Below are 27931 nucleotides of genomic sequence, written 5' to 3' on the forward strand. Positions count from 1 at the left end.
AGGAGGATGAGGAGGAGTCTGTGTGTCCTGATGTCTGTGTATTAGGAGGATGAGGAGGGGGCTGTGTGTCCTGATGTCTGTGTATAAGGATGAGGAGGGGGCTGTGTGTCCTGATGTCTGTGTATTAGGAGGATGAGAAGGGGTCTGTGTGTTCTGATGTCCTGTGTATAAGGATGAGGAGAGGTCTGTGTGTCCTGCTGTCTGTGTATTAGGAGGATGAGAAGGGGTCTGTGTGTTCTGATGTCCTGTGTATAAGGATGAGGAGAGGTCTGTGTGTCCTGCTGTCTGTGTATTAGGAGGATGGGGAGGGGTCTGTGTGTCCTGATGTCTGTGTATTAGGAGGATGAGGAGGGTCTATGTGTCCTGATGTCTGTGTATAAGGATGAGGAGGGGTCTGTGTGTCCTGCTGTCTGTGTATTAGGAGGATGATGAGGGGTCTGTGTATTAGGAGGATGAGGAGGAGTCTGTGTGTCCTGCTGTCTGTGTATTAGGAGGATGGGGAGGGGTCTGTGTGTCCTGCTGTCTGTGTATTAGGAGGATGAGGAGGGGTCTGTGTGTCCTGATGTCTGTGTATTAGGAGGATGAGGAGGAGTCTGTGTGTCCTGATGTCTGTGTATTAGGAGGATGAGGAGGAGTCTGTGTGTCCTGATGTCTGTGTATTAGGAGGATGAGGAGGAGTCTGTGTGTCCTGATGTCTGTGTATTAGGAGGATGAGGAGGAGTCTGTGTGTCCTGATGTCTGTGTATTAGGAGGATGAGGAGGGGGCTGTGTGTCCTGATGTCTGTGTATAAGGATGAGGAGGGGGCTGTGTGTCCTGATGTCTGTGTATTAGGAGGATGAGAAGGGGTCTGTGTGTTCTGATGTCCTGTGTATAAGGATGAGGAGAGGTCTGTGTGTCCTGCTGTCTGTGTATTAGGAGGATGAGAAGGGGTCTGTGTGTTCTGATGTCCTGTGTATAAGGATGAGGAGAGGTCTGTGTGTCCTGCTGTCTGTGTATTAGGAGGATGGGGAGGGGTCTGTGTGTCCTGCTGTCTGTGTATTAGGAGGATGAGGAGGGGTCTGTGTGTCCTGATGTCTGTGTATAAGGATGAGGAGAGGTCTGTGTGTCCTGCTGTCTGTGTATTAGGAGGATGGGGAGGGGTCTGTGTGTCCTGCTGTCTGTGTATTAGGAGGATGAGGAGGAGTCTGTGTGTCCTGATGTCTGTGTATTAGGAGGATGAGGAGGAGTCTGTGTGTCCTGATGTCTGTGTATTAGGAGGATGAGGAGGAGTCTGTGTGTCCTGATGTCTGTGTATTAGGAGGATGAGGAGGAGTCTGTGTGTCCTGATGTCTGTGTATTAGGAGGATGAGGAGGAGTCTGTGTGTCCTGATGTCTGTGTATTAGGAGGATGAGGAGGGGGCTGTGTGTCCTGATGTCTGTGTATAAGGATGAGGAGGGGGCTGTGTGTCCTGATGTCTGTGTATAAGGATGAGGAGGGGGCTGTGTGTCCTGATATCTTTGTAGAAGGATGAGGAGGGGTCTGTGTATAAGGATGAGGAGGGGTCTGTGTATAAGGATGAGGAGGGGTCTGTGTATAAGCATGAGGAGGGGGCTGTGTGTCCTGATGTCTGTGTATAAGGATGAGGAGGGGTCTGTGTATAAGGATGAGGAGGGGTCTGTGTATAAGGATGAGGAGAGGGCTATGTAGTAGGATATAAAGTAGAATCAGTTCCTTACGGTGGATGAATTTTACCCCCTTCCGAAGGTTCACAAAGGCACACAGAACCACCTGGTCTTCCACCCTATCTGGCATTAATGCCCTTTCTAGTAATTTCTCACTTTCTTGCACAAACTGGTTGTCCAACTTCCGTCCTACTTGAAAGACTCGACTCCGTTAATCTGTGAGTTTATTCGGCTCGATATGTATTATTCGGACACACTTGTCACGGCCGATGTGACCGCCCTCTACTATAACGTCCCCGATGATGTGACCGCCCTCTACTATAACGTCCCCGATGATGTGACCGCCCTCTACTATAACGTCCCCGATGATGTGACCGCCCTCTACTATAACGTCCCCAATGATGTGACCGCCCTCTACTATAACGTCCCCCGATGATGTGACCGCCCTCTACTATAACGTCCCCCGATGATGTGACCGCCCTCTACTATAACGTCCCCGATGATGTGACCGCCCTCTACTATAACGTCCCCCGATGATGTGACCGCCCTCTACTATAACGTCCCCGATGATGTGACCGCCCTCTACTATAACGTCCCCGATGATGTGACCGCCCTCTACTATAACGTCCCTGATGATGTGACCGCCCTCTACTATAACGTCCCCGATGATTTGGGGTAGGCCCCTATGGGCTATGTTTTGTCCTTAGACACACTAATCTCAGCCCCTCAGAACCATGTCCCCATGACTGTATAACACTCATTCTGGACTGCGATGTCTTTGAGTTTCAGGGGGCCTTGTTCAAACAAATTAAAGCATGTGCAATGGGGACGTGCTTCACCCCTAACCTCATCAACCTGTTTTGGGGATTTCTGGAAAAAGATGCTAAATTCTATTCACCCCTTTTTGGAAAATGTTTTCTACCGCCGCTTTATCAATGACTGGGGGTACATCTGAAATGGCGAGTTTTATTGGCTGGCTGACTTCTCCCCTCCGGTCGCACATTCACACATCGCGGGTCCTGATTGTATTTCTGCATCTTTGTATTTATTTGGATTGTAACAGACTAATCTGAGCTAAGACACACTTCAAAGACGTGGATGTCCGCCGTTGTTTAGACTATAGTAGCGCACGACCAGCTGCGGCTGAATATGTCTGTCCGCATTCCGAAAGTGTTCTGACAATACGACATTTCACAAACAAGCTTCATTACTTCGGAAGCGGTTCAAGCACAAGGGTTAGTCTAAAAGACTTGTTGGCGGTGCAATGGCTGCGGTTAGACCCAAGACGATTGATTATCCAAGAAGTCTTTGAGTAGCTCCAACCAACATGTTAATCACAATTTTGTTACAATTTATAACCCGGTATATAAACTTGGGTCCTTTTACACAGTATGACCTATGGGGCACAGATACACAACAAGTCACTGCCATAATTGTTCCTGTGCTTTTATACAGGAGTGATCATTGCTAGTGAATGGAGGCGGAGCGCCAGGAGATCGTACTGGTCTGCCCGCCTCCATTCACAGTAAACAGGCAGTCGTTCATGAGTAAACGACTGCCTGTTCACATGGCCGAGCCGTCGTTCATTATTGTTTGCAGAAACGAATAAGAAATGATCATTTGTCATTCAGTTGTGACATTTACACTGAATAATATCATTCAGATTCCCGCTGGATGCAGGAATCTAAGGAAGTTATCTGCCAGTGTAAAAGGAACCTTAAACTTAATATTGTGAAATATTGGCATATTCTCCAGGGGGACCTCCTACTAAAGGACCAGAATCCCATTGTCCTGAGGACGACCTATAGAAGATGCGCAGTCTGTTAGCTGCAAGTATAAGCAGGCGGCATGAGTGAACGAGCGAACTCTGACATCACGCATAGTTCGCTCCGACATCACTCATACTTCGCTGTGACATCACGCATACTTCGCTCCGACATCACGCATACTTCGCTCTGACATCACGCGTACTTCGCTCTGACATCACGCGTACTTCGCTCTGACATCACGCGTACTTCGCTCTGACATCACGCGTACTTCGCTCCGACATCACGCGTACTTCGCTCCGACATCACGCGTACTTCGCTCCGACATCACGCGTACTTCGCTCCGACATCACGCGTACTTCGCTCCGACATCACGCGTACTTCGCTCCGACATCACGCGTACTTCGCTCCGACATCACGCGTACTTCGCTCCGACATCACGCGTACTTCGCTCCGACATCACGCGTACTTCGCTCCGACATCACGCGTACTTCGCTCCGACATCACGCGTACTTCGCTCCGACATCACGCGTACTTCGCTCCGACATCACGCGTACTTCGCTCCGACATCACGCGTACTTTGCTCCGACATCACGCGTACTTTGCTCCGACATCACGCGTACTTTGCTCCGACATCACGCGTACTTTGCTCCGACATCACGCGTACTTTGCTCCGACATCACGCGTACTTTGCTCCGACATCACGCGTACTTTGCTCCGACATCACGCGTACTTTGCTCCGACATCACGCGTACTTTGCTCCGACATCACGCGTACTTTGCTCCGACATCACGCGTACTTTGCTCCGACATCACGCGTACTTTGCTCCGACATCACGCGTACTTCGCTCCGACATCACGCGTACTTCGCTGTGACATCACGCGTACTTCGCTGTGACATCACTCGTACTTCGCTGTGACATCACTCGTACTTCGCTGTGACATCACTCGTACTTCGCTGTGACATCACTCGTACTTCGCTCTGACATCACTCGTACTTCGCTCTGACATCACGTATACTTTGCTCTGACATCACGTATACTTTGCTCTGACATCACGTATACTTTGCTCTGACATCACGCATACTTTGCTCTGACATCACGCGTACTTTGCTCTGACATCACGCGTACTTTGCTCTGACATCACGCGTACTTTGCTCTGACATCACTCGTACTTCGCTCCGACATGACTCGTACTTCTCTCCGACATCACGCGTACTTCGCTCCGACATCACTCGTACTTCGCTCCGACATCACTCGTACTTCGCTCCGACATCACTCGTACTTCGCTCCGACATCACTCGTACTTCGCTCCGACATCACTCGTACTTCGCTCCGACATCACTCGTACTTCGCTCCGACATCACTCGTACTGCGCTCTGACATCACGCATACTTCTCTCCGACATCACGCATACTTCTCTCCGACATCACTCGTACTTCGCTCCGACATCACTCGTACTTCGCTCCGACATCACGCGTACTTCGCTCCGACATCACTCATACTGCGCTCTGACATCACTCATACTTCTCTGTGACATCACGCATACGCCTCTGTGCATGATAAATGGTTAGGCACCCTTCGTTGGCTCCCATAAGTGCGGTAGACCACGGTGTTTATGTTGTAATGTGATCTGCCTCCGGACGAGGAGTTTCTCTTCCATGACAGCCCCGGATGAATACTCTGTCAACTCCTTTTTAAATTGTGGTTCAGATTAGGTAATGCATGTAATTCCATGTCGTGTTACTTACAGCATGCGGGTCGTACCATCCAACCTGGACTTAGAATTAGTAAACGTCGGCCGAACATTGCTAATGACTTGGCATTACAGATTGTCTCCAGACGCCTTTCTGTAGCTCAGAGTTGTGATCCAACCCCCCCCCCCCCCCCCCCCTTACAGAACGGATCTCCTCCTGTGCACGGATATCAGACACTTAGACAAAGGGACTCATTCTGGATCTGTAACTTAGATGTTATTACCTAACGCGTCAAATGACATGATGGGGGCCGCGTGACTCCTTATCCCTGTTTTTCTGTTGTGCGCTCCCCTCATACACAGTTTCATCTCTTTGATGTCTGGATTGTACCATAATATGTATTTGTTTTAACACGACATTCATGTATTTTAGAGGCCCCTTTTCTTAATCAGGGTTTTTTTTCATTGGTAGGACAGTAAATCAAAGTGAATATCTTCATTGTGGGTATAATGTCAATTGTATCCATGATAAAATAACTTTAGTACATACTTGTGCTGTATGTGGTGGTGAACAGTGATTGGTGGAGATCGCAGTGAGGTCCGTCGCCTGTATATTTCAGCTCTGCACACTGATGTAAGTGGCCTGAGGAAGAGCCGGTACAGCTCCGCAACGTGTAGCCCGTCATTCAATAAACGCTAACGAAGCTCCTCCTCTCCTGTCTACCAGTATTAGGAAAGTGGCTCTGTTCACTGTTCCCTCACTCCCATAAATTAAGATGAGGAGGGGTCTGTGTGTCCTGAGGTCTGTGTATTAGGAGGATGAGGAGGGGTCTGTGTGTCCTGATGTCTATCTATTAGGAGGATGAGGAGGGGTCTGTGTGTCCTGTCTGTGTATTAGGTGGATGAGCAGATGTGAGCCTTGCAATGTCGTGTATACATGCTTATAGCGTACGGGCCCATAGAGAAGAATGGTCTCTTTCTCGCATACTGCGTGTCAAAATAGAACATGCATTCTTTTTTGCGCTTCTGTATTACATAATTCCTACATTCAAACGTATTTCCTTGCCTGCGTGTTACGGCGTCTCTCCTGCGCGTCCGTCGCACACGTAGTACGTGGTAATCTTACGCCGGTGTGAGCCCGGCCGTAGGATGGAGAAGTGTGAGATACGGGTCTTATGTTCCCAGCAGCCTTGGACATTGTTGATCCTTCCTCCTCGTCTGGCGCTCCCAAGGATGTTGTAAACCATTCTGTATACTGCAGACAGCGTAAACGGCTGATAACAACATGTAGCACTTTATTGTGATCTCACGAGTTTTTCACAAACCAGAATTGCATTTTTTCCCCGTGGATTTTGGTGCAGAAAATCCGCACCTCTTGCATTGCGTGCGCACATATTGTAAGGCTATACACAAGCGAGCGCGATATCCGTCCGAATAACCCGGCCGGATATCACGCTCGCCAATGTATATTTTCACACCGTTAGGCGGTTTCTGGCAAAAACTCCTCCAATAACTCCTGTGAAGTAGTAATCCTCCGGCACGGGAAGTGTTGTGACTGTCAGTACTCACATGGGGTGGGTGGTGGGGGGCAGGTATAATATTTACATCCTCGGACTCAGCAGGTCACCTGCTATCAGCCCATAAGCTTAGCTTATAGGACTGAAGGTAGGAGATGGAGTCTCTTGAGGACTCCTGTCCATGGGCGATCTTGCATTGCGTTACTCGCAGCGATAATCCAGAAAATGTTCTACTCGTATGATTACGGAATGAACATGAGATGAATTACAGGTCGGGAAATGTATTTAAAATATCTGCTGTTTAAATAATACGAACCAAAAATATTAGGCCTCATGTCCACGGGGAAAATCAGGCCCGCTACGGATTCTCCATGGAGAATCCGCAGCGGGTCCCTCCTGCCCCGCGGACATGAGCGCTGAAAATAGAATATACTCACCTGCAGCGGTCCGTGCGTGTCTTCCCTCCTTCGCGGACAGATCTTCTTTCTTCGGCCCTGCGGATGTACTCGGCACATCCGCCGGGCCGAAGCAAGAAGATCCGGCCGGGAAGAAGAAAGAGACGCACGGCCCGCAGCAGGTGAGTATATTCTGATTTTAGGTCTTCCGCGGATCCGGTCGGCTTCCATAGGCTTCCATAGAAGCCTGCAGGAGCCGTCCCCGCGGGAGACCCGCACTAAAATGGAGCATGTCCGGATTTTTTCCTGCATGCGGATCCGCGTCTGCAGGGAAAAATGACATCCGCAGGTATTTAACTACCTGCGGGTGTCTAAGGCCTCATGTCCACTGGGGAAAATCGGGCCCGCTACGGATTCTCCATGGAGAATCCGTAGCGGGTCCCTCCTGCCCCGCGGACATGAGCGCTGAAAATAAGAATAAACTTATCCGCAGCGGACCGGGCAGGTCTTCTCTTCTTCACGGCCAGATCTTCTTTCTTCGGCCGGCGGATGTACTCGGCACGCCGGCAGTGTGCCGCGGTCATGCGCCAGGCACATCCGCCGGGCCGAAGAAAGAAGATCCGACCATGAAGAAGAGAAGACCTGCCCGGTCCGCTGCGGGTAAGTTATTCTTATTTTAGGTCTCCCGCGGATCTGGACTGCTTCCATAGGCTTCAATAGAAGCCTGCGGGAGCCGTCCCCGCGGGAGACCCGCCCGAAAATGGAGCATGTCACTTTTTTTTCATGCTCCTTTTTTTTTTTTTAAATTCACTGTTATTGACCAACCGCGGGTATTTATCTACCTGCGGGTAGTCAGTGCATCCCTATGGGGTGCGGATCCGCATGCAGAAAAAACGCTGCGGATTTTAAATAATAATTTACAAGTGGACATGAGGCCTTTTATGCAGGCGGAAAGATAAATGGCAGTCCGACACCGCTTATCCCAAGGAACCCCTCCTATCCCCCCAACCAGCAGATAGTTCTGTATTCTCCAGGTGTGATATGTACGATCCGCCACGATCAGCAGACCCCACATCGCTCGCTGGATATCCGAAGTCTATGGCCCCATTCCTGTGGTGTAGACTCTAATGTATGACAATGGCTTCCGCTGGCTACAGGATCCCCGGCCGCTGCGCCCCCTCCCAGTCCTAATCAATTCATCTTGTCAAATGTCCTTTGTCACCATTGATCCAACCACATCACAAGCTAGAAGTAGGGCGCATTACAAAAAGGGTTCACAGCCAGTGCTGGAGATGTCAGGGTATGTCACCGCCAAACCGTACACAGGAGCGAATACTCCGTATAGTAGTAGGATTGGAAGCAAGAGAAGGCTCTTATATAAAGTGCATGTCTCCTAAGGAAGCGCCTGATGCCTGAAGAGCTTGTAGTGAGTCAGGTAGAGGGGCTGCTTTAGGCCGGTGTTACACTAAGCAGTCCGTTCATTAGAACAGGCGAACTGCTTAGAGCACCGCTTAATGCATTCAGCGGCAGATTCCAGTGCTGAAACTGGCGCATTATGTTGGCGCGCATTACTTGTGCATGTACACCAAGATGGTGTATGGGGATTGGCGGTATGCATGTCAGCATGTACTTGTTCTGCGCTCACGTGCGAGAGATTCTCTCGCGGCACTTCGACAAACGTTCGTGTGAGGCTGGCCTAACACTTACATCCCTGGACTCCTCGCGGCGCCTACTTCAGCCCATAAACTTAGTTCATAGGGCTAAAGTAGGAGCCGATTCCCTTTAGGCATTTGGGTTTTTGTTTTCAGGCAGGGCTCACGCAGCGCTTCATAACTGGTGCTCCAAACTAAAGGAAAAAGGTTGCCTCTGTAAGCGAAAATCATCCGGCCGTCCACCAGTAAGCGTGAAAACAGCGGAGCGCGTCCCTGCAAGTTTCACACAGAGTCCTCAGAAATCCACCGTCGGAGCGAGCGAAGATTTGGACGTCCCACCGACCACTGTGTGTAAGATTCTGCGCAAATGTTTGCGATGTTATCCTTACCAATTTGTAATTGTTACAAACCTGAAACCGGACAACAAAGCGCGGCGACGTTCTGCGAACTCTAATGGAAAGCGACGGTTTCGTGAAATCTTTAGTATATAGTGATGAAGCCGCCTTACAGCTTTCGGGCAAGAAATGTTTGGTGGAGGGAGAACCAGCGGCATACCTGGAACATATGCGCAACTCCCACACGGTGACTGTTGTGCGCGACTACCTGTTGGAAAGGGTCCGGCCCCTTCGTTTTCTACGAGAAGGCAATCGGAGAGGATGATGGGAGGAGATAGCAGGGTCATGCATTTCTAGGAAGCCAGGAGTAGTCCAGAACGAAGGCCGGCTTCACACGTACGCAAGCGTTTTTGCACATGCATGAGCGCCACATGTTTGCAGAATTAACAGGTTTTTTTTGCGCACGCATTGGTGTATATTTTGCAGCTTTTTCCGTGTGCAAGGCGCAGGCATTACCGCGCACTAAAAGAGGAAACGCATCGATACTCCCAGTCACTGAGATGGCTAATCAGTCCAGACGCGTTCTTGTCCTGCGTAATTGCACAGTGTTTCACATATCTCCCAGCGTATTTTTCACACATTTGTGCATCCCCATTACCTTCTGTGGGGACTTTTGGTGCCGAAAATAGAGCATTCTGTGTTTTTTTTTTTGTTTGTTTGGGGTTTTTTGGCGTGAACAGAATGTACAGGAAAAACATGATCATGTAAACGAAACCATTGAAATCTATGTGTTCAGTTCACTGCATATTGCACACGCTAATTTTGCAAGTACAAGTACACACGCACATATGCCCATGTGAAGTGGGGCCAGCCCGTTGGTCACAGATGCCCGACAGGTCGTCCCAGTGATAATCCCGCCTGGGCTTTTACATAGGAACAAGCAATGCTCAGTGACTAGAGGTGGAACGCATCGGGGATCAATCCAGCTGCCCGTCTCCATTCCCAGTAAACAGGCAGTCGCTCCTAAGTGATACTTGCCTGTTCACACAGCCGAGTGTGGAACGAGAAGCGAACAAATGTTAGTTCGTCTTTCAGTCGGGGCATTTACACTGACCAATAACGTTCAGATTCCCTCGGGACGCCGGCCTCTGAAGGGTTTATCGGCCCGTATAAGACAACCCTTAATGATAGTTTCATAGTTCTTAAGAATGGCTGCCATGACTTTGTGGGCCCAGTGCTCGGGGAGCGCTGTGTATAGCCTTTGCTGTGGACTCCAGCGAGCAGGAAGCCTTTCCCCGCAGATGACACGCTGTAGAGGTGACCTACACGGGGGCGCTCACAAGTGGAGAACGTATGATGCAGGAACTTTAGCCTCGCTCATGAGACACGGCAGGAATGTAGGATGGCCTCTTGTTGTGGCTCGGCGCCGCTGGTGGCCTTCACTCAAGTCTGTGTTCTTAGGAAATTGTTTTCGTCTTGTCGAGAGGATGGGTGTCTTATTCCAGCTGCTTTCTCAGGTTGTTCGGTGTCCTGGAAGATTTTACAGTATGTCAGTTGTGTACTCAGCTGCAGTTATGGAGGAATTAAAGGGCACCACAATAATGGAGAGCACCCATGTGGGAGCAGCCTTGTCCTGACTCACTTTTTTAGGATGGGGTGTATAATTTACAGGCGTTTTCCGGGACTTCTCTCAGAAGAAGTCATCAATATCTGACCAGTGGGGGTCCGAGTTAGCGATTTTCATGTGATGCGTTTTAACATTAAAACGTCATATCAACTTTTGTGCTAAAAAAATTGCGTGGAAAAAAAATCACGGGCGGCAGCAATGTTTTTGCAAGAAAAAGCAGCACTGACTGCACACTGCAGCGCTCTCTGATTGGCCAGTTTCGATCACATGAGCAGCTCTGGCCAATTGGAGAGAGATTAGGTAGTCTGAAGATTGCATCGGCCATCATGGACAGCCTAAAACAAAACCTGAAACTAGCGGATTGGAGGGACAGCAGAGAAGAACAAGTGCAGGTAATGTATTCCCACCCCGTCCACACATGGAACAGAAATCTCTCCCGAAACCAGAGTGTTGCTTTAAAGTTGCCCTTCCTTTTAGGAACTTTGAATAGTCAGGTGTACCAACACTCTCCTCTCTACCGGTGGAGCCGTGTGTGGACATCCTGATGGGACAATTTCCGTTGTCCTGTTAGTCTCCGTCCTTGACTATACCATGAGAAGTCTGTCCCACCTTATGTAAATAGTATTTGCATCTCTGTGTGTGACAGGCCACCCCGTCGGGGACAGACAGACGTCATCCTGGCTGTGTGCCGAGTGTGCGCAGCGATGTAAAGGTGTTTGTCATCTGTGAAACCACCTAAAAAGTTTTTCTCAAGCAGAAAAGCAGAACTTGAGCGGAAACGATAAGAAATGATCATCTGGACATAGAAGTGAGAACGTCATAGTATTCTGTATAATATATAGAGATGGGCTATAATCAATACGTCTCGCTCCGCAAACAACCACTGACCCCCTATTTTGGCCTGTAGAGAGAATTAGTAATCCGGCGTGTGATGGCATGCTACAAATCATAGAATCGGCTCCTGAAATGCTGGGGAGACTTCACGGTGGGAGACAGCCCCGTCCTAACAAGTATAGGAACACCCGAACATAGGACATGCTGCAATTTTTATTCGTGATCCCGCAAAACGCACAATTCTCGTGTGATTTTTGGCCGCGTGAAAGTGGCCTGACTCTCAGCCTATGAGTGCAGACTCCCCTCGGCCTCAGTCACCACTGATCAATGGTGGACCTCATGATAGGGCTTGCCCGTTTCCACTGTCCTGCTGCTTTGGTTCCCAGCCTCTGGTCCTGACGCTGCCCCCTTTGCATGCAACCTTGCATGTGTCACTGCCTCCAAAAACATCATCATATTCCCTATCATATTCCTCTCTTTAAATCCTCTGTGCTGCTGTGAGACCATTCTCCACCTACTATGACTTACCTCCTCTCCATTCGCTTTCTTGCATCTTTATCACATACTTCCGTGCTTTCGCTAACCTAATTTCATGAGTTGGTCACTGCCTCCTCCAAAATCAGCTCCCTCTTTCTTCGCTGCTGTCGTCATTTCCATCATTTGATTGGCTAAGGATCATTCTATCCCCGCCCACTTCACAGCATGGGACGCAGGAACGAACACTACGTATAATTTTGCATAACGGTTATTGCAAATCAGATCAACCTCAGGATGGTGTCTGTATGTGGCCCCGCATCGCCTTCTATCCTGGAGCCACCCAATATGGACCTTGCAGACATAGTAGCATAGTATGGGACAGAATATTCTGCAACCGTGTTTGTAATATGCCGTTCCTGAGTTCTGCACCAAAATCCACGCTGCCAACTGCAGATTGTGGTGCGGAATTGTCGGCAGGGTTCTGCTATTTTCAGTTCTGCACCAAAATTCCCACGTTAGCAGTGCAGATTCTGGATCTGAATATTCTGTAATGTGTGAAAGGTCAGAGGTTTTGTTCCGATTCCTCTTTACAGTGTAAGTCTCCCAAATTTAATGTAAACTTCCTAACCACAAGCTCTTGTTCCTATTAAGAATAATGTTTTCACTTCTGCGTGCAGCTGCTCTCTGGATGACTCCGGTACGTCAGGGCTCCCCCGGGGTGTGTACATTGATTGACTATATCCGGACATGCAAATGTTTATGTCACTTCATATTAAAATAAGTTGCTTCCTCGTATTTACTCATTAGAGAGTCCTTCAGTCTTATCAGGAGGCTGCTGACAATGCCAAAGCACTGTGCCCTTGTGGTCGCCAGTCTGCAGAACTTCTAGGGGCATCCAATGGGAAATCTGCACATCAGGCGAAAGAGAAATGGGGTAAATGGGGCAACTGGAGTTTTGGGGGATGAAAAATTAAGAAGTTGAGCTCAACCAGAGTCCCATGGCGGCTATCTCTATGGTGTGCACACCCAGCAATGGAGAAAACATGCAGGTTGGATGCCCATTACGGTGTAGGGCAGGAATATGTGGGACCATGTACACATCTGGATCTGTTGTGATCAAAAGCTGTTCAGAAATTAATGTGAAAAAGATCCATTTGATTTCAGTAGGATTTAATGCAAAATTCTCCAAACCAATGGTGGATTATTATATGGGCGGTGTTGTCAGCTACCCTGAGCCTTGGGTGATTCTACAAAGAGACCACCCTATGGTCCATCATGGAGCTGGAGGAGAGTGGAGCCAGTCAAAGAACTGTTGTTCGAAACTCCAGTCACAGATGCCTCTTCTTGGAGCGCCACCCCTCTTTGCAGCGCTGCTGCGCACTGTTCTGCTAAGAGCCTCCTTCCTGCTGACCTTGGGAAAAGAGCAGAAGAGAACGCTCCTCCCAAAGTCAGAGGAAAGGAAACTCTCGGCCTTATAAGTTACCTGAGAGGATGGGGATGTGCCTGGCAGGTAGTCCAAATGCAAATGGCAGATGGGAATTCTCCAACCTTAATGGGCATTTACCACCTTTCTGGTATATTTGTTCGATTTGATGGCTAAAGGCCCCCCCAAGAAGCCTAAAATAAAGAGGATCTAGTGCTTGGTCAAGTGCAGTAGCCTCTCCACCTTTTTTCCGCGACCATGAACTTGGTTCCAATTATCAACACAACTTGTTTAGGAGTGGCAATGATAAGATCCCTGGCTTCTTCTTGGCGACTTAGACAGATGCCAGAGTTCACTGGGGGCTCATGATAATTTGGGTGAATATACTGTGTACTTCTCAAGTTGAAGGTCTACTATGACTCTCTTGCCCAAAAATCTCCATACATATGAAAAAATGGATGCGCCACACTACAACTTTGTCATCCGTTGAATCCATTCTCTACGCAATAGACATTATTGTTGATGGAATGAATGACTACTAAAATAGTTGACGGAACATTTTTAGTTTTCTGTTCCCATAAGACATGTACTTTTGTCAGTATTCTGTGCATTTTTTTGGATGCCACCCATGTTCAGCGTGGAAGGGGGGGGTCTCTCCTTATGAGTGTGAACCGGCCCCTACTGGAAGATGGTGCAGACAATGACATGAACATAGCATGGTCAACTAGAACAGGTGTTTACGCACAATGAGGCAACAAGTGTGGCAGTTAGTCTCTCAATGAGGACCACAGGCTTAGTGGTTACACATCTTTACAGAGACAAATAGCTTGGCAGTTACACTTCTGTATAGAGGCAATACTGTAGTACGGCAGTTTACAGCGCACACCTTACTACAAGTGGTGGTCACAGCTAGCGGTCTCTACAACACCGTTGTAGGCTTTACCTCAGTGCAGTCTCTATCACAGATGTGTCACGTCATTTTCCACTTAGCAGGACACTCTTTTGCTTCCGGTCTTCAGTGCTCATAGCAGACCTCCATGCACAGCTCACAATACACACTCTGTGGCTCAGTTCCACAAGCCATGGTGACCATCTGGCTGGTCTGCACAGCTTGGGTCACTCTTACAGGACGTCTTGTAGATTACCCAAGGACTCTATGGTCAGTGGTCCACAAGCATTTGCAGGTTCTTCTGGGCAAGTCCCATGCACACTATCCTTCTCTCTCGGGACTTGGTTCTTCACCACTCACAATCTTCAGGGCAGTCCCCAAGTCTCCTATAGTCTCAGTGCCCTTCTAGCAGCTCATTGTAACCTACTCAAGGCAGTGCAGCACTACTTATCCCTGGGGTGGTGCACATTAAGGGGAACCCGTCATCAAGTTTTTAGGTGACTAGGAATTTGAGGAGCGTCTTGCATTCTTCTGCCACGAGATGCTGTAAGTAGCCCTCTTAGATAACATACCCGTGGTCATGCCGTCGTGTGGCATAATCTTAGTGCATTTGCACGTAGGACCAAATACTTAGCCGGGATGCTCGCCCAACGTCTTCAGGGTGCATTGCATAATCATCGTCATCACAGAGTACAATTATAGATTTTTACGCCATATCCTTTAAATACTTTGTGGATTCTGGATGTATTTATGATACGGGGAATCCATGTGCGTACTTTGTTAATCTTCAGGTGTAGAGGGATGAGTTGCCACTCATACCTAGCTGGATCCCACAGTGCCAATCTCTATGGGTGGAGACTGGCAGATTAGGGGAATCCTATAAGATTTATACAGGACAACCTGCAAATCCTATTAACTTCGTAATTTTCTTGTGTCACTGAGACGTAAGCGGGATCTCTTCCCTCCCTCCGAAATCCCTTCTCTCTGACGCAGACCTGAGTGTTTAGCTATTGAGTCAATTATCTGTCTCGTTATCTGGTTGGGTGACTGCCGTGTCAGCTTCTTCTTAACCTTGCGGCGGCATGGCCACGCTGGGCTCCGTGTTGGTCACTGTGGATTCCGTGCTGTCTGGGATTTGCAGTTCAGCAGATGGAAAGCGGCAATATGCCTCATTCTACAACCGAGTCCTCAGGTAATAATGCTCAGGATTATGCTGTGGTACAAGAAAAGACTCTCTTCCAGAAGGTAGCGTCACACTTGGCCGGCAAGTCCGATGGCAGCTGTCATCTTGAAAGTAGAAGTTGACTTTAGAAATATATGCAGACATCTGATGGACAACGATGGGTAAGGCCACTGATATTTGTGTGTGAGCATTTATGTATAAGAAGGATTCTTTACTGTAACAGCATTGAGACTTTTGGACTTTCTACCATGGGATGGCTGGATGACTTTAAAAGGGGTCTGGATTTCAAAGTTTGTAATCCTTTCTGCATAGGAGGCTGGAAATCGGGCCAGGGGTTTATTATGATTGTCATAAGTGTCCTTGTTGCTGGGACACAATTTGCTGCCCCATATAAGGCAATTGGCAATGATGCAGGTTGTTTTGCCTTCCTCTGGATGATCACTGTAGGATAATAGGTTGTACTTGTAGGTCTTATGTTCTATCTAGGCTGGTGCACCCAGGCCATGGAGCCAGAAGGGGGTCAAATCAGTCGCTGGCCCATACGAGGAGACCAGTGATAGGTGGGAGCTCTGTTACATTGGGGTCCTGAAGCTTCAGACTATGACTATGCATCTATCATCCAGGTGGTTTTAGGTACAGTGGAGTGCTTAATATGAAGGTCTTACAGTCCAGAAAAGGCAGCAGAAATTCTTAGGAGCCTGTTGTAGGACCAGATTTTCTCATTTGAACAGAACATGTGGTATGGAAGGGGTAAACTAATTAAAGGCGGGAAGGTGGAGGGGATGCTTTAAGGCAACTGTGCTGTAGGGTCGACAAGAGGATTCTGGCATTCTTCATGTCACTGACATTATTTATTAATATTAATCTGATTATTACTAAATGATGATGAAATAATGTAATGATGACATAACATCATTGTATTATGCTTTTATAGTATTTCATTATAACACTACCCTATGTCATAATCATCATCATCATCACTATTATTTTTACATCACTATATTATTTTCCTTTTGTAGTCTTTCATCCTCATCCTTAGTAGTACATCTTTATCCTACTTAGTATTAAGTCATCCTCCTCCTTAGTGTTACTTCATCCTCCGCCTTGGTATAACATCATCCTCCTCCTTAGTGTTACATCACCCTCATCGTTAATGTTACTTCATCCTCCTCCTTAGTGTTACTTCATCCTCCTCCTTAGTGTTACTTCATCCTCCTCCTTAGTATAACATCATCCTCCTCCTTAGTATAACATCATCCTCCTCCTTAGTGTTACATCACCCTCATCGTTAATGTTACTTCATCCTCCTCCTTAGTGTTACATCATCCTCCTCCTTAGTGTTACATCATCCTCCTCCTTAGTGTTACATCATCCTCCTCCTTAGTGTTACTTCATCCTCCTCCTTAGTGTTACTTCATCCTCCTCCTTAGTGTTACTTCATCCTCCTCCTTAGTGTTACTTCATCCTCCTCCTTAGTGTTACTTCATCCTCCTCCTCAGTGTTACTTTATCCTCCTCCTTAGTGTTACTTAATCCTCCTCCTTAGTGTTACTTCACCCTCCTCCTTAGTGTTACTTCACCCTCCTCCTTAGTGTTACTTCACCCTCCTCCTTAGTGTTACTTCACCCTCCTCCTTAGTGTTACTTCACCCTCCTCCTTAGTGTTACTTCACCCTCCTCCTTAGTGTTACTTCACCCTCCTCCTTAGTGTTACTTCACCCTCCTCCTTAGTGTTACTTCACCCTCCTCCTTAGTGTTACTTCACCCTCCTCCTTAGTGTTACTTCACCCTCCTCCTTAGTGTTACTTCATCCTCCTCCTTAGTGTTACTTCACCCTCCTCCTTAGTGTTACTTCATCCTTCTCCTCCTCCTTAGTGTTTCATCCTCCTCCTCCTTAGTGTTTCATCCCCCTCCTCCTCCTCCTTAGTGTTTCATCCTCCTCCTCCTCCTCCTCCTCCTTAGTGTTTCATCCTCCTCCTTAGCGTTTCCTCCTCCTCCTTAGCGTTTCCTCCTCCTCCTTAGCGTTTCCTCCTCCTGCCTTAGTATTATAATATCCTCCTCTTTAGGCCGGGCTCACTTGACCGTATGCATAAAACTCAGCGTGACTCTTGCAGCTTTTGTCCGCTGTGGAGCGGGTGTTGAGCCGGCCTATCGCTGCATATGACAGTACTTTTATACTGAGCGTGGCCGCGTTTCTCACACACGCTGTCATGCGCAGTCGCACTTGTTCCTTTTTTTGTTTGAATTTCCCTCTCTGTTGTTTCGGAATGTAATTGCATATGGACAGCATTGGTCATGTGCCCATAGAGAACAATGGAGGACAATGGGCTTTCTCGTGCGTGATACACTGCAAAATAGAACATGTGCAATGCTTAGACATAAGTGTGAGCGAAACAACGTAAGGCGATGTATTTTATCACCCGCAAATTACTTTGTATCCCATGAGCGAAAAACTCATGAGTAATACAAGTATGTTGGTGTGAGCCCGGCCATGGTATGTCAGCCGCCTGCTCTATAGTATTACCGCGTTATAATCCTTAGTGCGAGTATTATTACATCATTGTCATCTTCACTATTACTCTTATTAGTGTTTCTTGACATTGGCAGTCCAAGGTGCAGGATTTGTTTCAGGTCGTACATACACGAGGCAATGTTTTGGGCCCTGTCATCGATGGGGCCAGACGTTGTTCTGTGTATGTACATCCGTGCTGCTTATTTGTATAGACTTGTAATTGGAAATGTCTTTAGCTCGGGGCATATTGTGCTGCTCTCAACCCTTTTCTCCAAGGAACACTGCTTGGTCCGTTGGTGATGTAGGATGGGGTCTGGGTCTGGGGATGTCCATTATGGTGGCGCCCATATTATAACCATCGGATAGGCACCTCCCCTTAGACCCGTGTGTACCTTTACTTGTACTTCTGAGCTGAAATCACACTGTATCTGTAGCGAAACGTTTGTGTACATTGTTTCCAGTCTGGACTTACATAGTGACCGTCACAACAAGGTGATTGTGTCATTGTATTATCTGAAAAATGTTAGGTACGGTGTTAGCCAGTAGAGCAAAATGTGATTGTTCCCAGCAAGAGAGACCAAGTAATCTTGTAGATATGATACCTTTGTAACGACTAACAAAAATACATGATGTTATAGCGAGCTTTCCAACCTACTAAGTAGGTGACGCGCTAAGCCGCGGCATTGATTGGCCAATTCATAAATCCTGCCTTCACAACACGATGGCTGTGATTGGTTCTTCGACTGCTGCTCAGCCTATCGATACAGCGCTCAATGAACCAATAACAGCCATCATATTGGTTCATCGAGCGCTGCGTTGATTGGTTCTTCGACCGCTGCTCAGCCAATCAGAGCCATCGCTTCCTGGAGGTGGGATTTATAAATCCCATAACCAGAAAGTGATCTTCTGTGGGTGAACGAGAACTGCAGGATGCACGGTCTAGTTCAGAACAGCAGCAGGAGGACCCGGACCGTGCCTACTACGTTAAGTATATGCTACTAGGGCTTATTTTCAGGGTAGGGCTTATATTTCAAGCCTCCCCGAAAATCCAAAATAAATCCGGGTGGGGCTTATTTTCGGGAAAAACAGGGTAGTTCTCTATTATCAGCCACCCCAGGTATCAGCTCTAGTTTAGCTAAGCTCCTAGATGACAGGTAGAGTTGAGCGAACATACTCTGTTGAGCTTGATGCTCGTTCGAGTATTAGCATACCCGATGGTGCTCGTTACTCAAACGAGCATCAAGCTGTGTTCGACCCCGCTCCAGTTTTTGGCCCCTCCCCACTGTAACATGCCTGTTTTGGCCCCTCCCTGCCGCGACGCAGCGCCCGTCTTTGGCAAATTTTTAGGCAGGCAGAGAGAGAGACTCAGACTTCCGCTGTGCTCACAGCGGAAGTATCGCAGGACGGACGCCTTCCATTGGCTGCAATGAAAGCCGCCCATGCGTTTTTGTTTTTTTTCCACACAAGATAGAGCATGCTGCTATTCACCCCCGCGAGCAGAAAATCACAGTTGATTTTTCGCTTGTGGGCAGGGTAGAATTGTTTTAACATAGCATGTCTGTGGACTGTTATTGCTGCGGAATTTGTGGGGATAATCCGTCCGTGGGCAGTAGCCCTTAAAGCAGTTGGTACCATCTGCAAAAATCCTTTTCCTAAAGGAAGGCTTGCTGGAAATCAATTGATTGTTGCTGATCGAGGAAGCTGTAGGTGGCCTCAAATATTTTTTACAGTGGCCACTGTAGGTGAAATGTGGTATTACATGGCAGCATTAAGATAAATGGATGACCATGCAATGCAGTCCTCAGAGCCCCCCAACAGGTTATGTTATCAGGATATCCTACAGTAAGAACACCTGAGGCGCTGACAATAATTACATCACCTGTGTAATACTGAGGAAATCCTAAAAACATGACCTGCTGGGGGCTCTATATACTGGAGATGGGAAGCACTGATGTAATGTATAGTCTAACAGAGTCCTCCAGATCATGAGATGTAGCAGGTTTCAGGCTAATAGGGGGGATCCTGCGTGGGGCATCCCTTTTAATATCGTATGTTTTAAATTACACTTAAATATAATCTATTATCTGTTTTCAACCATTTGATATCCGCAGATAGCAGCGATGTATATTTGTAAATTGCTTATGTATAAATCTAGGGCCCCTTTAAGATTTGGTTTTTAACCCTTTGCAGCTGGGATCTCTGGTGAATTACATAAAGCTCCTATTCTGCGGAAGTTATCATTTGGGGATCACATGTATTTTTGTATGACTTTTCAATAATCAAGGACATCTGATAATCCGGCATCTTTCCGGTTCCATTGATGCACATTCCTGATTTGGTGGCCTCTAGTTTATATCCATGCAGAGATGAAACATCTGGGGATTCATTCAGGTTTTAGCTTTGTGTCCTGTGTCATATGCGATGTCACCGCAGCGCCCGAGCCCTCCCACCCGGGTGACGGTAATCTGTCACTTCTAATCAGCTGGAATCTGGCCCTCTGACAGGGTGGAGATTACACACGTAGGGCAAGTGCTCGACCACGAGACATGCGCGGCCGCTGTGTGACGTGTCCAGGTGTCCACGCAGGACGGGCAGTGCCAACTAGATGCCAATGGCTGATAATGTGTGGCCCCCATCTCACAATGGTGAAGCGCTGCTGGCATTCCACAATGGGATACTCACAGCAATCTTGAAGAATTCCATGGTGGACAAATTCACAAATGGACTCCTGGGACTTGTAGTTCCACCTAAGCTGCCAAACAATTGCAGAGAAGGGGACGCTGAGACCCTTATGTCCAAATTAGCTGATGAGGAAGAACTACATATCCCAGTATTGCATCAGGCAACTTGGAAGTTCAGATCCCAGCGCTACTTTTTCAGTGATGGCAGCTTAGGGGGAACTACAAGTCCCAGTGTTATATTATGGAAGCTCGGCCTCTAATATGTCCCAGCATTATTGTGCCAAGCATTGCCTGGCAGCTGAGGTGGCACTACAGATCCCAGTACTAGCATGTTGGTCGCTACGTGGCAGCTGAGGTAGAACTACAAGTCCCAGGATCATGTCATAGGGAACTATAAATCCCAGCAAGTGTCTGGCAGCTGAGGAAAATGGTTACACAGCCGCTGTCAGACAGTTGCTGGGATTTATAGTCTCTTCTGACATCATGCTGGGACTTGTAGTTCTACCTTAGCTGCCAGGGCTCATGCCCACAGGCGTATGCACGCGTTGCATCCGTGTGTACGGCCTCGTTTACACTGGCGATTAATTAGTCCGTTAAGTAGTTCCGTTTCTGTGTTCCGTTAGAGGAGAAGAGAGACGGAAATAAAACGTAATGAAACAGTTCCTGTTTGTTTTCCCGCAGTTGACTGCGCCATTTGTTCTGTTTTGAAAAACGGGAAATGAAATGGAACGGAATTAAACAGAAATAAAGGGAAATATTCTTGTTACTGGAAACCAATTGAAATCAGTGGGGAACAAAACGGAACTGTTTAACGCACTCCAACGCCGGTGCAAGCGAACCCTTATTCGCCGTTCACGTGCAAAAAAAAGGCAGAAGGCCCAACTGATATCACAACTTTTTTTTCTTTCTTTTTTTCACTGTCTCCTAGCAACACGTGTTTAAAAAAAAACAAAAAAAACCGCGGCGCTCATTAATGTAACACCCGTGTTTACTGCTTTTTAAAAAAAATTTTTTAGTACTCTCACAGAATTTTATGGGCGATTCTGGTCCGTTAATATGGGCCAAAATAGTACATTCTGCGATTTAAAAAAAAAAAAAAAAAAAAAAAAAAATATATATATATATAATATATTACAGATTATTGGTTCCCTTAAAAAAAAAAAAGCGTATTTACATAGCCTAATTCACTTTATTGGTGTGTTGTCCATGTTCGGTCAATTAAAAACACGGACCGCATGAGGACTGGAAATACGCCATTGTGAATGGGCCCTAACATGTAAGTAATGGGATCTGTAGTTCCACCCCAGCTGTCAGACAACAGCTGATCTACAGAGTCGGCCATGGAGAATTAGGCCGGCTCCACAGCAGTCTGTTGCCCCTAGCAACCAATCACAGCGCAGCTTTCATTTTACCTCAGGAGTATAAGAAATGAAACCTGCGCTGTGATTGGTTGCTAGGGGCAACAGACAGTGTTGCTGGCCTACTTCTCTGCAGCCAGCCCTGTAATAATGCTGGGACATATAGTTCCAGCTGAGTTGCCAAGCCTTCACTGACATAATGATGCTGGGACTCGTTTTTCCACATCAGCTGACATACTACTGGGACATGTAGTTCTTCGCCCACTATACAGTGATGGCTGACCTACAACTGGGACATGTAGTTCTTCGCCCACTGTACAGTGATGGCTGACATATTACTGGGACATGTAGTTCTTTGCCCGCTGTACAGTCATGGCTGACATACTACTGGGACATGTAGTTCTTCGCCTGCTGTACAGTGATAGCTGACATACTACTGGGACATGTAGTTCTTCGCCCACTGTACAGTGATGGCTGACATACTACTGGGACTTGCCATTCCTCATCTTCCAGAAAGTGGCTGATCTGATGCTGGGACTTGTAGTTCGACCTCAATAACTGACGCTATGCTGGTAGCTGCAGTTCCTCCCCAGCTGTCACTTGCTCACGGAGCAGACGCACTACTGGTGTCCAAACTCATCAATCTAATGAATGAATGAATCCTCTGTTATTCCTCGACTGTTCCCTCTCTTGACCTTTGTCCCCTTTCTCTTGCCTTAATCCCCCCCTCCCGGCACAGCTGCCCCATTGACGTGAGCGCCGGCTCCAGATGTGCAGCCATTAATAAAGCTCCTGCGCTCCTCCCCACAGCGCTGGCGTTAGGGGGTGACTGATCTCATTTCCCAAATAGCCATTGCGTGGAAAAACCGCCGAGACCGCGGGCGTTTATTTCCATCAATCTGTTGTCAGGATTAGCCTCCGATCATCGTGACGGCAGCGACGGACAGAAAAACGTTCGATTCCACCATTCAGTGTCTTGGAAAAGCAGGGTGCCCACCAATGTAGCTTACAGCCCCCACAGCACTAACACCCGGCTTTCCTAGGAGCCAGAATGGTAAGTCCGCCGTGTACAGAGATGCATCACTAGATAAGTACAGATTTACCATTACAGATTCTGGGAAAGCCGGGTGGGAGGTGTAGTAGCGGACATATTTTTTGGTAGGATATGGGGTAAATATTCTGTATTACTTGGTTTTTGTCGCAGGCAGTAATCTGTTTACTTCTCTGTTCTCTCCGTAGCTTCGATGTGGAAAATGGGCCTTCTCCAGGTCGCAGCCCGATTGATTCGCAGGCGAGTCCAGGGCTGGTGCTGCACCCCAGCTTCCCACAAAGCCAGAGGAGGGAGTCGTTCCTGTACCGGTCGGACAGTGACTATGACATGTCCCCCAAAACCATGTCCCGGAACTCCTCGGTCACCAGCGAGGCGTAAGTGTTGTTCTTCTGGGCAACGTCACCATGTTGGTCTCATACGCTATTATGTAAATTAAGCCCCCGACAGCAGTTATCCTATAGCCGGTCTAAGGACGTACCCCTCATCCTCTGCTCAGACCAAGAATTAAAGTGACCTTCAGTTTCAGGATAAAATTCTATCCCTGGACTGAAGAGGAGGGGGTGTATATATTATCTGCTATCGTCCTTCTTCTCCACCGGTTCAAGATCCTGTTTTCAGCCAACCAGGATGGCCACTGCAGTTTTCTAGCTACCTAATGCACACTGCACTGCTCTCTGATTGGCCAGTGATGATTATGTGAGCAGCTCTGGCCAATCAGAGACCAAGTATAGTGTATTGTAGTTTAATACTACCAACACACTGTGAGGATTAGGTAGTCTGAAGATTGTGTCAGCCATCTTGGACAGCTGATGACGAGTCATAGAACAGGCAGATCAAAGGGGTATCAACGAGTAATATAAACTGCCCTCTTCAGTCCCAGGGCAAGATTTTGTCCCAAAACCGAAGGGTCACTTTAATCCCTTAATGACCACCCGTTTGTCTTTTGACAGCACCGCATTTGAATCCTATCGCTGCTTTTCTGTACCGGGAAGAGCGGGTACTTGGTTGTTGGATGACAGATGGGCACTTGCTCTAGCACAGGGGCCCGAAGAAACCTTGGATCCCGCGGTGTGTACCTTTTTACACGCTGCAGTCAGTGCGAGGGGGATCCCTCTGTCACCCATCGGACCCCCACGATGTGATCGTGGGGTCCCGATGGGTTGCTATGACACCCGGAGACTTGAATATGGCCTTAGATTCTGCCAGCTATGGTGCCCTAGGAGGCTCAGCCACTGGCTGACCTCATAGGGTTTCTATTGCACTACTATACTAAAGTATAGCAATGTATTAGGAGAGTGATAAAAGATGCTGATAATCAAATCCCCTACTGGGAAAAAAAGTTTAAAAAGTAGTAAAAAAAAAAAAATTTAAATAAAAACATCAAAATCCGACCTTTCCCCCTTTACTATGTAAAAAGAAAAAAAAAATCACATATGTGGTTTTTCTGCGTTCGTAATGACCCAGAAAAAAATGTTAGTTCGTTATTTAACCTGCACGGTGCACATGATGAAAATAAAAATCTCGTAATCTCGGCTTACAAAAAACGGAATAGAAAGTGATCAAAACATCGCATGGATGAACAAATGGTACTATCAAAATCCTTACACCTCACCACTGACAAAAATGTTAGTTAGGGGGCTTTGAATGCAGCGATAAACAAAAAATAGTTTTTAAAAGAGTGGAAAAAAACCTGTATTAATTTGGTATTGACACGTTCACGCTGGCCTGCAGAATTAATTTAACATAGTCTTGCCTTTAGAAAAAAAACGGAATAAAATGCAATCAAAATGTGTTATGTCCCCAAAAATGAGATAAATGAAGACTAGGGTTCATCCCGCAAAAACAACAACCAGCCCTCATGGAGCTCTGTCGATGGAAAACTGGAAATGCTAGGGCTCTTGGAATGCGGTGACGCAAAAGCAAATTTTTAACAAAAAAAAAAGAAGTGTTTTTTGTGTGCAAAAATAGCAGAATTTAAAAAGCCTGTGTAAACCTGGCGCCGCTGGAATCCACAGAGTAATGGTATCTCATGATTTGTTCTGTACACTGAACGCCGTAAAAATGAAATCCAAAAAACAAATGGAAGAACGTTCCCCAATCCCCCTAAAATAAAAAAAGTAAGTGTTATACAATACATTATATGTATCCAAAAATTATGCCATTAAAGGGGTTCTGACACAAATATTTTTTTATGCTTTAGCAGCCATTGTTCCCTGGTCTGCCTAATGGACCCAGGGAACCCATGGTTTAATGGCTGCTAAAGCATAAAAATCTTATACTTACCTTTTCTTCTGTTGTTGTTGTCAGCAGCGGGGTCATCCTCTTCTTCCTGCACGAGCCGTGCCGCTCCGAGATCGCGCGCATGCGCAGTGGAGAGGTGCCCTCTGACAGGAGTCAGGACAGGCCGCGTCTCCACTGCGCATGCGCAGAATCTCGGAGTTCAGCAGGACGGACGGGCCGCCCACAGCAAGCACGGCTTGTGATGTACTTGCTGTGGGCGGCCCGTCCGTTCACCTCGGAAATGCCTGACGGACGGAGCAGAGCAGGAAGCGGTCTTTTTGACCGCTCCTGCTCTGCTTTTACAAGGAACAGAAGAAGATGCCAGCTGGAGGGGACATGCCTGGCGATCGGTACTGGCGAGGAAAGGTGAGTAAAATTTTTTTTTTTGATGTCAGAACCCCTTTAAAAATACAAGTTGTCCCGCAAACCACAAGCCCTCATACGGCTGTGTCAGTGGGAAAATTAAAAAGTTCTGGCTCCTGGGATGCAACGCTGAAAAAACCCGAACTATTAGATGATCATTAAGGCACAAACAGGCTTTGCCACTAAGGGGTTAAAGGGATTGTACCAAAAACAACTTTCTTTCACTTCTCCTTAAGGTAATTTTACACATAGCGATAAATCGTTCTCATTCGCTGATTGTGAATGAGAACGACTGGACGATCGATATTTAAACCAAACGATTAGCGAACAAGCAACGAGGCATAGAAAGAAGGGGCAGAGTGCTGTGCACCTCCGCCTGTGATCGTTACTCGATGGCTCTTGTCAGCCGATGAAGACGGACGCATAGACTTCTGTAGGCTTCTAAGCATCCATAGTAATCACAGATGAAGGTGTGCAGCGCTCAAGTGAGTGCTTCTGCCCCTTCAATTCACCGATCAGTGGGGTTCTCAGTACCCGGACCCCCACTGACCAAAACCTTTGACATCAAAAGTTGCTCTTTAGACAGATCCCCTTGGTCAGAGCAAGCACCTAGACTGTAAGGAGTCTTCTTCAAGCTCTCCAACTACACGCAGGAAGGCAATATGTAAGGTTTATACTCTGCTTCTAGCTTCTATACTCTGTCCTTGGACTAATAAGTCTGGTGCTCTCTTCTTACAGGCACGCTGAGGACCTCATCGTTACCCCATTTGCTCAGGTTGGTATATGGGATTATTCTGCCTCCTGTAACTGCAGTGATTATGGGGGAGTACTCCCTGTGGAGGTGACTTGTGGGTGGTGCCAGCTCCTCTGAGAAATAGGGTATGGAAATGAGAGACGGAACAAAGGCTCTACAGCACCACCTATTGGACAGTAACTTTACACATTGACTTACAGCGAAGCTACCCTCCAATAGGTGGTCCATCTTTCATTAGCATACAGTGATTATATAACCCAAATCATCTTCTCATCAGTAATCAAAAGCTTACATACAAGAGTGAACAGCATCTAACCCAGGATTAGTCATGTACACAGTGACTTCACCAGCAGAATAGTGAGTGCAGCTCTGGAGTATAATACAGGATGTAACTCAGGATCAGTACAGGATAAGTAATGTATGTACACAGTGACTCCACCAGCAGAATAGTGAGTGCAGCTCTGGAGTATAATACAGGATGTAACTCAGGATCAGTACAGGATAAGTAATGTATGTAATACAGTGACTCCACCAGCAGAATAGTGAGTGCAGCTCTGGAGTATAATACAGGATGTAACTCAGGATCAGTATAGGATAAGTAATGTATGTACACAGTGACTCCACCAGCAGAATAGTGAGGACAGCTCTGGAGTATAATACAGGATGTAACTCAGGATCAGTACAGGATAAGTAATGTATGTACACAGTGACTCCACCAGCAGAATAGTGAGTGCAGCTCTGGAGTATAATACAGGATGTAACTCAGGATCAGTACAAGATAAGTAATGTATGTACACAGTGACTTCACCAGCAGAATAGTGAGGGCAGCTCTGGAGTATAATACAGGATGTAACTCAGGATCAGTATAGGATAAGTAATGTATGTACACAGTGACTCCATCAGCAGAATAGTGAGTGCAGCTCTGATGTATAATACAGGATGTAACTCAGGATCAGTAACGTATGTACACAGTGACTCCACCAGTAGAATAGTGAGTGCAGCTCTGGAGTATAATACAGGATGTAACTCAGGATCAGTACAGGATAAGTGATGTATGTACACAGTGACTCCATGAGCAGAATAGTGAGTACAGCTCTGGGGTATAATACAGGATGTAACTCAAGATCAGTACAGCATAAGTAATGTATGTACACAGTGACTTCACCAGCAGAATAGTGAGTGCAGCTCTGGAGTATAATACAGGATGTGACACAGGATCAGTACAGGATAAGTAATGTATGTACACAGTGACTCCACCAGCAGAATAGTGAGTACAGCTCCGGAGTATAATACAGGATGTAACTCAGGATCAGTACAGGATAAGTAATGTGTGTACACAGTGACTCCACCAGCAGAATAGTGAGTGCAGCTCTGGAGTAAAAGTGCTCACTCACATGCGAGTATGTGTCCCACGCATTATGCGCGTGTAATACACAACACTAAAAGCCCCTTGATTTTCTATCAGGCCACTCACTTGCA

General features: G+C 47.1%; 1 protein-coding gene across 2 annotated transcripts in view; it reads left to right on the forward strand.

The window, feature by feature from the left end:
• Positions 1–27931, forward strand: part of PDE4A (phosphodiesterase 4A) — a 267489-nt gene that overhangs the window by 174445 nt on the left and 65113 nt on the right. For both annotated transcript variants that reach the window (XM_066593577.1, XM_066593578.1), the window contains exons 2-3: positions 23244–23429; positions 26437–26473. In XM_066593577.1, coding sequence (XP_066449674.1) covers positions 23244–23429; positions 26437–26473 — 223 coding nt within the window. The remainder of the gene's footprint in view (positions 1–23243; positions 23430–26436; positions 26474–27931) is intronic.

Source organism: Eleutherodactylus coqui, chromosome 2 (assembly GCF_035609145.1).
Source record: "Eleutherodactylus coqui strain aEleCoq1 chromosome 2, aEleCoq1.hap1, whole genome shotgun sequence".
In the NCBI taxonomy this organism is placed as follows: domain Eukaryota; kingdom Metazoa; phylum Chordata; class Amphibia; order Anura; family Eleutherodactylidae; genus Eleutherodactylus; species Eleutherodactylus coqui.